This window comes from Balaenoptera acutorostrata, chromosome 5 (assembly GCF_949987535.1).
Source record: "Balaenoptera acutorostrata chromosome 5, mBalAcu1.1, whole genome shotgun sequence".
In the NCBI taxonomy this organism is placed as follows: Eukaryota; Metazoa; Chordata; class Mammalia; order Artiodactyla; family Balaenopteridae; genus Balaenoptera; species Balaenoptera acutorostrata.
Genome location: NC_080068.1, coordinates 15194682 through 15208619, shown reverse-complemented (window position 1 = coordinate 15208619; position 13938 = coordinate 15194682). Strand labels below are relative to the sequence as shown.

At 34.8% G+C, this 13938-nt stretch overlaps 1 protein-coding gene across 13 annotated transcripts in view; it reads right to left on the bottom strand.

Moving 5' to 3' along the window:
* The window catches only part of PDLIM5 (PDZ and LIM domain 5), a 213219-nt gene that overhangs the window by 85945 nt on the left and 113336 nt on the right, over positions 1-13938 (bottom strand). For 4 of the 13 annotated variants that reach the window (XM_057547526.1, XM_057547527.1, XM_057547525.1 and 1 more), the window contains 5 exons: positions 12597-13015; positions 6081-6095; positions 3644-3661; positions 3192-3364; positions 2792-2828 (listed from right to left, as the gene is read on the bottom strand). In XM_057547526.1, coding sequence (XP_057403509.1) covers positions 2792-2828; positions 3192-3364; positions 3644-3661; positions 6081-6095; positions 12597-13015 — 662 coding nt within the window. Of the gene's footprint in view, positions 1-1085; positions 2241-2791; positions 2829-3191; positions 3365-3643; positions 3662-6080; positions 6096-9630; positions 9648-12596; positions 13016-13938 lie in introns of those variants that run through there. The other 9 variants (XM_057547537.1, XM_057547532.1, XM_057547536.1 and 6 more) reach the window with 8 other exon arrangements.

The following is a 13938-nucleotide window of genomic DNA, read 5'->3' as shown; positions in this document are numbered from 1 at the left end:
AGCCTGGATTATAAGATGTCCCAGGAGGTTAGCTGAGCACAGGAATTCATCCTCTGACGGGGTCAAATGGAATGTCCTTTGAGATCCTGGCTGAACACTTACCCTCATGCTCAAATGTGGATCATTCCATTTATCTAAATCTACGCTTTCAGTAAGACATCAAGTATTTTATCTTTAATTAGGCAAGGTATTAAACTCCTATTTTCAACTGCACCTATTTCAAGTTATAAAGCTCTACATACATGCATGCATACGTTCTCTTGTCTTTATTAAGGAAAAATTCTTTTATTTACCTAAAACATACTTTCTTTCTCTCAACTCTGAAGTTATTCTAGAAGCTCGGTTCTTGGCGTAAAATACCATGTTTGCTCTACCCAGACCATTTATTTTCTTGAGAATTTGATTCTTCTTTCAAGCATCATCTTTTGAGATCAATGAAGAATTAAGGGGTATAGGAGAAGCTGGTGTAAGTAAATAGATTTTCTTACAGAGGCCAGAGACACAGTGGTAACTGGGATTGATGTCAGAAACATAAAATCATAAGGAGCATCTGAAAAAGTACTGATAAAATTAAAAGAAAGACATCGTAATATATTATGAAGTATAGTAAAAATGAACATAGATAAATCCTAGAATTATTTTAAAAAATGCATTTGGCATGCCAAATTTTAAATAGTAATCACTAACTGAAATTAATGTTAGTTTCTCAAAATTATCAGGCAGTTTTCCTACTCTACAGTGACATTAAAATCAAGAAAACCTGGAAAAATAAAAACGGAACCTTCTGAATGAAAGCGAAGATGCTTCAGTAATAATTTTCACACAAAGCCTCATTCTATGTTGTGCCCCAGTCTAACTGATCTTGCCTGTTACTCACATAAGACGTTATGTAAAATAATGAAACAATGCAGGGAAAAAAAATATGGATCTTTGTCATATTTCACACTCACATTTTAGCAACCTCACAAAATTAAAAACATTGTCCAAATTAAATGTCAGGAGAATTATTTATTTTACCCAAGTGATAATGTACGTCTTGGAAGGCTTGTTACTAGCTTCAAGGAAACAGAAAACAACTACAAAGCTAAGTTAAAGGCAACTTTATTACAATACTTTTCCAAACTTCAAAATGCATTTATTATTGAATTTAATCTAATATATAATACATTATATTACAAGAAATAAAGCATTTCTGGTCAGATATTTAGCTTGCATGTAAAGCCCAAAACAGAGCTTCCTTGGAACAGCAGCAATGCATAATAGTTTATATCACTAAGTAAAATATTTCTCTGATGTTGCGTAAAGAACCATTCATATTGCAATTTATTTTATGTTCATTTCCCCTGATTCAGAACTAAAGCAAAGCTATCTTTTCTACAACTTACTAGCTAATACCTAGAAGTTGTCTATATCCTAAACACATCCACCAGCTTAGAAATACTTCCTTTGGTAGAAAATAGGATTTTAAAAACTAACGAAACCAAACAAACACTATGATTTCCCCATTGCAAACAGGGGCAGAATTCTCTTCTTTCCTTTTTTGGGAGCCAAATCTGGGCCCTCCTGCTCTTCAAACAGTCATCCTCAATAGTTTCTGCTTTACAAAAATACCCAAATCTGTAATGAACTCTATTCTAACAAAGTCATTTCTGTTTTATCTTGCCTCCTCATATTTGCTTACTTAGAAGCATTTACAGCCCACTTTGAACATTACGTAATAATGAACTTTACAATAAAGTAACCTTGGGACATGCAGTAACATAAAGGAAGTATTTTCCAAATTAGACAAGGACATTATTTGCTCATCCACCTCTGCTTCAACCAACCAACCAGATTCCACTTACGAAAAGAATTCCTCTTCCAAGGTTACTCCTATAATAACCATAAAAACAGATGTAAATCCACTGAATCAATCTGGCTCCTTACTTCGCGCTCTCGGTTTAACATCTGTGAACTACCAACTAGCACAAAATGCGTTCATCCTCCTCGTTTTCACAACGGCAGGAAATGGTTAGAGAAGTATAGAAAAGATTGTATTTTGTCTTTTGTAAGGCAAATTTAATACGGATTTTGCTATGAAGTTGGAGGAAAAGAAAAAGGGAACGAAAAGGCATGTGCTGGCCGCTCTTGGGGCAAGGTTCATAAATCACTGTACGTTAAGAGCGCGTGCTGAAACTTCATGGTGCCAGTCACGTAATTTTGTGTATTTGGGACTAAAGACGTGAAGGGGTGTCTTTTCCCTGCGGAAATAAAAAGAAAAGAAAGAAGAAAAGAGAGTGATAGAAGAGTCACAAGAAAGAGAAAGAAAAGGTTTCTACACTTAGATCACCATGCAGAAAAACGTGCCTTCCAAAAGCTTAATTTCACAGAGCTGTTTTGTTTAACAGCGAAGATTTCAAGGGTAGAGCATGTTTAGAAGTACAGAAATTAATCTATAGAGCCCTCTTGGCAACGTCCATTTTTATTCCCCAAACAAAGCGACTGCAAGACAACACATGAACTCATTCACAAACATCTGTAGTGTTAGCAAAGCGCCCCCAGATATACCCTTCTGCCCACTCACTTCAATACTGGAGAAAACAAGCCGCAGACAAAATATTCAGACAGCATCAACTAATTTAAAAATCGGTAAGTTGTACATTTCAGTCCCACAAAAGGCACCAAAGTTAAGCTTAGCTCCTAGGTGCAAAGACAAAATGCCATACCATTCACTTGAAAAGGTGAAAAAACACAAATTGAGACCATTCATAAAAGGAAAGCATTCAATTTACCAAAAGAAAGGACAACTTACTTTGCCTTCTTTGTATTATCAGTTTCAGATTCTTTCACTGAAATAAAATAAGCAATATCCAATGTCAGTTTGCTTTTTTTTAACTTTAAAATCACCTAAGCAATTACCTGTATCGATTAATACCAAATGGTCAAGTTACACAGAGCCGCTAAAAAAGTTCCTTATCACATTGGCATTGGCTACACGCTATAGTCAGTACTATGACTACTACTACTGCTACACTTTTCAGTATAACTCTCCTGGGCTGGTTGCTTATTTACAGCACCACTATGCATGGCATAATTTAAAAGCAAACTGTCTCAGGAAAATTACTATTTTCCAATAACTGTCCATCAGTCTAAATGCCACTCTCTGTGGCAGAGAAATATTCATCCATTAGAATCCCTAGGTATGCACTTACTACGTTCAGTCCCAGTGATCTGGGCGAGGATTCGGAAAGAGCGAGACTGAGTCGTCCCAGTCCTTGGACGCCAGTCTTCAGTATCTTCAATCAGTCTCTTCTTACTGGCATCACTGTGAGTAGGTATGTGATAAAACTCTGTATAACGATCCATAATGTGTTTTCTTGGTGGGCTAGGGTTAAAAAGGAAAAAATAGGATTAAGATATTTATAATTATGTTAAGGACAAAATATCTTCTCCCATATTATTTATAACTTATACATTTAATCCTCAATGTTCCCTTTGGGTATTTTGCTTTTTCAAGTATACTCAGTAACAATTTTTCTTAAAAAAAGAAAGCATCCTTCTAAAATAGAGTAGACTAGGTTATTTTTTTAAATTAGTTTAAAAAAAGGTACTTATATGCTAATATAAAATAATAGTATAGATGGCTATTCAACAGAAAGGTTACCGTTTGGGTAGGATTTTCCTTTTAATTGACAGAAGAAGGCAGCAGAAGAGAGATTTCAACATGAAGAAAAGGAAAAGAAAAGAATAAGAAAAGAAGGAAAATAACAAGAAATTGCAAAGTCCACAGTAATTAAAATCAAACAATTCAAAATTACTAGCATTGTTCATCTTATGGCTAACGAAACAGATATAGACTACATCCACAACCACTGTTAAATACCCATATGCTGCTAAAATATGTTGGCTTTCACAAAATTAAATGATCATTTCTTCACCGGGCCCAGGAGCCATGAATGGTTTAGTACAGGCTAAACCAACAATTCCAAACACAATTTTGAAAAGGGTCAGAACTTATTTTCTACAGTATTCTCATTTATGTGTACAGATATCCCTAACCCTAAATAAAGTTGGGGGCAGGATCACCGCTGTAAAGAGCTGTGGTCTATCAGAAACCAATGAAATATTTATCAAAAGACCAAGATATGAATTGTGGCTCTATGACTTTTGACTAGTCAATCTCACTGAGCCTCAGTTTTTTCATTTATAAGATAAGAATATCACATTATAAAGTAGCACTGTTCTCAGGATTAAATGAAATAATATATGTGAAAGGGATGTGTCAACGATAGAGTTCAAGAACTTCGAGTTTGCTAAGACTATTCATTTTTCTATTAAGAAAGCATAAATACCAATATTACGGAATTTACAAAGTACATTATTTTAACACTTTAACCTAAGATCTAGGTAACTTTATAAATACTCCTCCCTTCTCAAACCCGCCCCCCAAATAGGATAAATGCAAAGTAAATTATGAGTTTCATTTCAGAAGAGAAGAAGGAACCTGAGCCTGGACTTGCAGACAACTGGCACAAGATCCAAGCAGAGAAGGTACCCTAAGAGCGTCAGATGTGTTTGGTAACACCTGCTAGGTTAACTCACTGCTAAAAAAATCACATTGCTATCAGAATGCCACGTGACTGCTGTCATTTTAACAGGGACACCATCAAAAACTGTCTCAGTACACTAGAAGAGTTTTTGCCCAGGGGCATGATAGAATTAACGTTAACACTAGCTTTGCAGTCAGACAGGTAGTAGTTCTAAGCATACATCCTCCATTCAGTGTGTATTTTATGCAAGTCATTTAACTTGTCCAAGTCTCGATTTTTACCACCTGAGAAATGGGGACTGCATCTACTTTAAAGGGTTGTTTTGAGGAATAAATAAGGTAGGTAAAGGATGTAAAGTGCTTTCCACACTAACTAACACAAAGTAACATAAGGTGTTCTTTTATGATTACTAGAAAAATTATTTGCAAGGCATGTTCTAAGACTACAAGTCATCATATATATAAAGAACAGAATCAATAGTATTTACACATAATACTAATAATGGTATTTTAATACTATTTAATGGTATATTTAATAGTATATTTTAATAGTAATTCAAACTATTATTTATGATAAAAATTTTAATATTCCAGGAGTGAAATACCTAAAATACCTTTTACTGATATTGAACAAAACCTCCTAACCCTTTTTAAAATAGACATAATTTTCTTTAATTAGAAAATAATAGACATACGCTATTTCATAAATACACTGTCTTTGGCAGATTCCTAAACAGACAACACTTTATCTTATGCAATTACTTGAACAACTTTATATTTAAGCTACTAAACTTATAGTTTTAAATTTCTCTATAGTCAGTAAGTGTTTACTCTTAAATGGTGCCAATTTCAGCTATAAGACTATTTTATCCTCTATAAAAGGTTTGGACTATAAAAATACAAAAAAATAGTGTTAAGCTAAGACACCAAGATTAATAAGATGTCACCACTTAAGAATAGTTTTTAGCCACAACACACTTGCGAAAAGTATAGTACGTCTTGGACTCTTTTGTGACATTCACCACAGCTTAAGGTCTGTGTCAAGTGACAGAAAGTTTCTAAACATTTACTGGCTTTGAAACTCTCATGACTATGATTAAAGAAGGGAATAATCTCAATAATTTGATTTTCTGAAATGTATTTGGGATAGAATATAAATTCAACTATCAAGAGCAAACAATTTATTTCAAAATACAGACATTCAAAATTAGCAAATTTATTCAAAACTTTAAAAAATATTAAACAAGGGAGGCCCCAACCATATCTCTAACTCCAGTATATACTGTCTATAATAATAATCTATCTTTCTGAAGGTTTACCTTACTATGTTCTTCCACTGCAGAAGTGTGGGTTTTCTAAACACACCCACTAATTCACACGAAGCTCTCTAGCATGAAAAACAAGTTTCCTAGGCTCCTAATATATTTGAAAATTCTAAGCAATGAGAAGAGACTAACAAAATTTGGTGACGGTGTTAAGTTGAAAGCCAGATGAAAAGTTGCAGAGAGACAATGATGAAAATTAGAAAAGAAACCACTGATGAGGTACTTACACAGTGCCAGGGTTACTGAAGGAGGAATAACACACACACAGAAAGATGTGATAGAGTAGAGAAGACAGTGATGTTCTCAGGATGATGGGCAACAAAGATGAGGCCAAAAAAAAAAGAAGAAGAAGAAGAAGAAAAAATGAAATAACAAAATTCAAAAAAATGAAGACATTACACCAAACATCATGCTTCAAAATAATCACGTAAATGCAGACAAACAAAAATGAACAAGTGTTAGTCAAAATTCTGTTACACTGTTATTATTTGGAGAACAGTTTTATCTGTGTTTTTTTGTTTGTTTCCAAAAAACACTGAAAAATATTTTATATATTAATGGTAGTTGAAGTCTCAAGTTACTAATACCAAGAAAGATTCACTATTTAAAATTTTTTTCTAGGTTTTTATAAAATTTATTTTAGAGTGAATCTAAATTCCTACCATGGTTCCTAACAAAAGGCAGAGATTAAAATATAAATTAGATGTAAGATATAGAAACAGATCATTTTAGAATCACTTTTAAAATCAGAGCAGACTAGGAGAAAATCTTTCAGTCTCACATAATATAAGAAGTATACATTACTAATAGCAAGTGTAATCTTCTCACATAAATTATCCTGAGCCATACATTATAAAGGAATAATATGCTATCTGAAAATTTTCTCTTATTTTTTAAATGGAGTGATTATGATGAAAAATATATGAAGCAGTGGGTCATAAATAATAGGCTATTACTCAATTTTCATACTCTCCCCTGTCCATCATTACCACCGCCCTCATTCAGAAGTAAATTCCAGGAAGTTTAGAGCTCACTTGTAGGAACTCCAGAGTTCTGTGTTATCAGCAACCTAATTATTGCCCAGAAAGGCATGTTTGATATGATAAAAGAACTAGGTTAATAACACCTAAAGAGGAAAGACATAATTCATTCATATAGCCTATTAAGCATAAAATCATTAAAAACAAATATATTCACATTCTATTATGTATAGAGACGATGAAAGTATGAAACGCTATATAGCTGCTCTATACATTGTTGAATCAATCCTACCACAATGATGTTTAGTCAGAGTAACTAATTACTCATTATAAAGGCAGTGAGAAAAACTGCCTACCAGTTTGAATACTAAGACTGTGCATTGTAGCTAAGTGGTATTTCCACACGTCAAAGTCAGTTTCATTAACTCAATAAAGGGCTGAGTTTTGCTGAGTGGGGGTGCGACGCAGGATTAAGTTAATCTCAGTAATTTATGGGTATTTATTCTTCTCTAAGCCATAATGCAAAGCATTCTCTCCTCTGCCTTGCTATTTTAAATAGCAGGGAAACAGTTTTTCAAAATAACCTCCTCTGAATAACCTCAGAATAAAATCTTAGATATATATTTAAACATTTTAAAATTTAGGGAAGAAGTTTTATGTCAAAATGAAGTTGGGGGGAAATACTCTATGATGTGGTAAGGGGTAGCCAGCAGAGGGTTGATTGGTTAAAACCTAAAGATGCCAATTTTAATACTCTGAACAGATATTTTCATGAATTTTAGAAAACGTGCCCAAGTGGAATAGCCCATCATACACCACAGTGGCATTTGTGCCAACGTGACAAGTCAGATGACGTGGCTTTTCACCCTAGCTACGCCACCCACTTCCTCTGTGCCTGGACAAGCTGCAATCCCCAAGAAGCGTCCTTTTCCTCAATAGTGAAATGGATTACAATTTCTCCATCTTTCAGAATTCTTGTAAGGGTGTATGTGTTTGTATTTGAAAGCACTCTGAAAACTATACAAATACAGATTTGTTGTTAGAATAGATCCTCCAGCGACTCAACATAAAAAAAGTATTATCAAACCCAACTGTAGTTTATGCACATTATTCACTCATGTAGCCTCAATTCACTCAATTTATCCTCAAGTCTATAACCATGAAAAACAAATACTAATTCAAAGTAACAGAAATAAGCCCAGGGCACAAACAGGTGACAGAACCAAAAATTTGGCAAGACACACCAAAATTTGGCTTCAAAAAACCCTAGGCTTGGGCTTCCCTGGTGGCGCAGTGGTTGAGAGTCTGCCTGCTAATGCAGGGGATGCGGGTTCGAGCCCTGGTCTGGGAGGATCCCACGTGCCAAGGAGCGGCTGGGCCCGTGAGCCACAACTACTGAGCCTGCGCGTCTGGAGCTTGTGCTCCGCAACGGGAGGGGCCGCGATGGTGAGGGGCCCGCGCACCGCGATGAAGAGTGGCCCCCGCTTGCCGCAACTGGAGAAGGCCCTTGCACAGAAACGAAGACCCAACACAGCCAAAAATAAATAAATAAATAAATAAATAAATAATAAAAATAAAGGAATTCCTTTAAAAAAAAAAAAATAATAACCCTAGGCTTGAATCTTAGCTCTATCACTTGAGAATTCAATCACATACTGCATTTAAAAACATCTAGCACGATGCTTAGTAATAATGAATAAATTAATGAATCTTAATCTGAATTTTTAAAAATGTATATTTAACCTAAATGCTTAAATTTATTTTTCCAAGTCCCATTTTTTTCTCCTTTATAAGTCAAATTGTTACACTGGAATCTAGTAACTAGTGAAAATCTTTGTGTACAAGAATTTAACTTCAAATAGACAAACAATAAATCAGGGCTTGGGGATGTTTCTCTAGTGTACTGTGCAATATTCTTATGTGTCTATAACATGAAACTATTCAATTAGTGAGATCATAGCCACACTGGAATAAAGTTGCTCTAATAATTCAATAGTTAATCCCTCAAGTGTGTCTAAGATAGATATTCCATATTTCCAATTCTGCTCTAGAGTATGATGATAAGGAAATTTCAGCACATGCTCAGAATAATCATAACACAAAATTAATTTAAGTTCTTACCTAATGTGATTTTTATCTATTTTTAAAGCTAGTAATCAACAGTTTATCATCAATACCAACAGACACAAAAGCAAGGTTTTGAAGTTATACCACAGTAATTTTCAATGCCTATGCCAACTACCTGTGACACTTAACAAGCTGGTACTTAACTCTCTTAACTAATTGCAAAGGTGTACAGACTTTTTATCATCCAGTGACACACAACTGCATATATAGAGTTCTAAACCTTTCAGTAACACTGGCTGAAAAATCGAAAAGGTTCTTAAAGATTTTACCTGGGAAATATTGGGTTTTGATATGAATTTGGAAAACAACTCAGTTTTATATGTACTATTCACTAGTGGTACATATGTTTATGCTTTACATTCTATCTTTATCTTTGTCTTCTAATAGTCTTGACTGATACAAATTACCCCGAACATTACCTCTTCTAAACCATTACACAGCAAACCCCACATATATTTTATGATAAAAGTTAAACACTACTATTTACTACCACAAAGGAATTCACCACAACACAGCAATGCAAACCAAACTTAATGAAAAGGCTAAATGTGGTTATTCTAAATTACAGCTGTTTTGCAAAATTTAGCTTAATTTTGCAAACATTGGGCATTCATGCTGTTTACTCATATATAAGTCACCATATTTTCTCTCCAGTAATGTGGATACTAACTCTGTCACTTTTGTTTTCTGTAAAGAGAAAAGCATTTAAAAATATTACTATCATATCATGTTTTGTATCTTCCAAGGCCAGGTTCTTCAAAATCCCACATAAGAACTGTTAGAAGAAACTGCAGTCCAATGAAATTAAAATTAATTAAGGATGCATGAAAGACTTACCTCTTGAAAGCAGTGGCACATTATAATGCAAGGGCATATGGAAAGGGAAAAGGTAAATCAGTTAAACTACTTGATGTAAAATAGACTCCTTTCCAGTTTGGAATATAAAGTTCCATTTTGCTCTAAGTAGAGTAAGGAGAGTAATAAAGAAGACAGTAAGCCAAAACTAAAAATTCATATATGTACAAGATGGAGTAAAAATTTCTTAGAAGTACCTTGTTCATTATTATTTATAAGAAGGAACAGGAATGTTAACGTATTATTAAGAAATATTATAAAGATAGCAATACAATCGTTAGATTTCATACCACTAGGATGAATAACTATTTCTCAGTAATGATGCATAATTCATAAGCACTTATTTGTGTCTTATGTTTATTAATCCTAGATAAATTTGGGTGGGATGCCTATAAATCACTTAAAAACTAATAGTCCTCCTGCTTTGAAGAAAAAGATAACTTACGCATTTAACTTCAATCCTCCTAAACTCCTAAATTTTTGGTTACTGGCATGTATTAGTTTTAAAATAAAAATTAATTCATAAAAAGTAACAACTCTCTCTTAAAAAAAAAGTAACAACTCTCAACTGTGAAAGAGTTTTGCTGAAGATCTTTTGTTAACACTATAAAAATGTGGAAAATTCAATAATCACATAATTAGTAAAAACGCTGACAGTGATTTCAGGAAGATAGTTTGACACCGGATGCAGGAAATACATTCGTCAATATCACAAAACACCTGCTCTTCAAAATGACACATCACCGACTAGTAAATAGTAAAATGTGTGATTTATTTTCGATTTTTCTGCTCTAAATGTAGTAAGAGAAAGCGCACTGCAAATCTGTCTTAGAACTTCATGGATACTTTGTTTTCAAGACTAATCAAGCTTTCATCATGCTAACGCATCTGGACAACATCTGAAATTAAGCTATTTTTAAATGCAATCAATTTACGAATGCGAAGCAGTAACTTGCTTGTTAATGATGCAAAATATGTAATAATCCCTTCTGTCCTGAACCTTGTGCAGTGCTGAACACCAGGCATGTGCTCGATAACCACATGTCGATTGATTAAGAAGCCGCTGTAGAGACCCTGTAACCATACCTCTGCCTACAGCTTCAGCTGTAAAATAATAAGCTTTAAGTCATTTCAGGTTTGATCACCAAAGCTGTACTCATAAAACACAAAATTTCAGCTTGGTATTTTCACATGTTTTCAATGTAGTACCTTTCCGTAACCTCAATTTGCTTTTATCTCTACAATTTTCCATTAAGAAGGCTTTCTTATAAAATTTCAAGAAATGTTAGCAAGGAGAAAAGATTTTAACTCAAATACTTCCTTCAAAGGACTTTTTTCTACTGAGCCTGGAATTTAACAAACATAATAAACTTCTGCTTTTAGTTTTCTGTGGGGCTAGCATTTGACAGGCAGCATCTGTTTTTCCAAGGTACTACTTTGATTACTCTAAAATCTATTGTCTTAAAAAAGACATACCAAAAAAAATATAACCAAACGCACCTCAACACTACATACTACTTCTCTTCCTCACATGAAAGAAGAGATAACTTAGGACACTAGTTTTCCTCAATTTATACATCGAAACTTCCAAAAGCCATCCACCACCACAAAACCACATGTAGGGCCCAGCAGCTGTCCTTCCAGACCTGCTCCTTCCTCTCTGCAACAGCCTGGAACCCTGCCACCTTCTTTTTCAAAGCCCCCAAGTTGCCATGGCAGCAGTGCTATGAAAGCACAGCCCCTTCATTACATGAATTAACATTCAGAAGGGATTATCTCAGATAGGACCTATCTACACAATTATTTTAATTATATTTTCCTGGGAACCGGCATTGGTAAAAACAATCACGCATGCAGATTATTTCCTTTTGTTTTCCTTTTAAAAGACACTTTTGTCACAATAAATCTGATCAAAATGATTTTACAAAAATGACTTTAGCTTAAAGTACGGTCACTGGATTCCAAAAAGAATAAAATAACCGTCTATAAATGCAGGCTGCTGAAAATAGACTTCAACCAGTTTTTAAAAAATCTGTACCATAAAGAGGGGAAAATTATAAGGAATGGATTTTCAAAAAATTCTGCTAACATTATATATTTAGTGTCCACTGCTTTAAATTTTAGAAATATTTTTACAGTGAAATATCCTCTAATTTGCTTCTGATATTTTTTAAGCATCCTTTAATGTTACTGTCCTCTCATTACTGTTTGATTTTAAAGACTAAATTCCAGCATAAGTTTATCTGAGAAGAATGTTGCTTAGCTAGCTGACCTAAGCTAATGCATCATACATAGACATGAGTCAAAACTAAATTTGTTTTCTGTCTTCCTAGAAAAAAAGCTTCTTACAGACGTCTCATATCCTCTCTCTTTAGCATGAGATACGTAAGCTGACACAACTGCAACCACTTTGTTTCAACTTCCGGTGGCTCATAAAAGGATGGAAAAATTGAGGAAGAAAGATTCAAGGTTTGCCTTGCATTATAAGGTCCAGCTGCTCCACTTGTTGTGCCGGGACTTGGAGAAAAAGAGTTACAGAGTCTGTCACATGGTTCATAACAGGTCACAATGCATAATTAGGTCTGGATTAACCTGTCATCGCCTTGCAGAAAGCGCTGTATTGTATGTAACATAACGCGACATGTTAATGAAGCAAATGAAACTTCATCTCCCTTCCTTCAAAGAACAGCTGATTTTGGGGGGGATGGAGATTAAGTTTTGCTTGGAAATTGCCTGAAAGAAGAGTTTTGATGAGAGCAGAAAGCACCCTCGGCCACCTACCCATTTTGCTGTTTACTGTCACCCTGGGATCCTCTTCTCTGTCCCTCCGCTAGCTCCTGGGCAGTCTCGGCACACATGCTGGTGACTGTGGGCTGCCGTGGGACATTAACTGCAGGTTTACCAGCGCTCAGTGCAGATGACCGCTGGTCAGCACTAAGACTGGCATTAGCATGCGGTCCAGATGCAGCGAATGGGGGAGGAGTGACAGCGGCCCCGGGTGCAGGGGAAGCATGTGATGAAGTGGTCGCATGGGCTGGGGTGAAGGCGGACGATGGTGATGGGATGGATGTGACTTTTGGTGAAGACACAGAACCAAAGGGTCGTGGTGCCTTATTGTAGGCCATGTTGGTTGTGGAAGTGACTTTGGACACAGCAGGAGATGGAATGGGCACAGGTTTAACTACTTCTTTAGGTTCTCCCTATGTAAAATAAAAATAAACATACACAAAAACAGGCCAAAGACATGCAAAATAGATCCACTGAAAAGAACACACAGCTAGTTTGTAAAAAGACAAACACAATCATGTTAGCAGGCCAAACTTTACACGTTTTCAGATAAAAACAATGAGTTGATATAACACAGTATGCATGCCAACTGGTCCCAACATGCATAACACGGATGCACATACAGAGTAGATATATTTTTTTTAATAAAAATGAAAGGAGTTCAAAATATTTAGGAAATAGATTAGGAAAGTTATCAAAAAGCCTAAAGGCCAAAATAAGTACCAATTCAGACATATTCCAAAGGAAAATTTTCTAAATACCCCACAGTAAACAAAACATCATTAACCAAAATATTTATTTTAAAATATCCAGAGTCTCAATTATAATTCCATCTTTCAAACATGTTTAATTACTCTCCAGAGTACAATTATTTGATTCATGCAGAAGCAGCAGCACATTTCTAACTCTTCAATTAAAAACAAAACAAAACAAAACAACCGAAGGAATGTTCATTTTCATCTGACTCAGAAATGGGCACATTCTAATTATTTTGAATCAAGAAATTGCTCCCTAAAAAAAAAATCTCAACAAAAAAAGCAAACAAATCAACAAAACAAAATCAATCCTTTCCCTTTCCTGTAATCCACCTGTTGTTTCTCTCTCTGGAATGTTGTGAGATATCACTAAAGATGGAATAAACTTCTTCCCTTTTCTAAAATAAATATTTAATATTTAGTAGTTATATGAGGGGACAAAAAAGATCTTAGATGTTTCTTCACTGCCATCAGTCAGAGAAAAAAAACAACTAAGAAAGATCAATTCCTCCTAAAATGAACAGAATTTGTGTTTGCAAACCCCTATCCCAGAGTAAGTATGAAGTTAAAAACAAAAAACA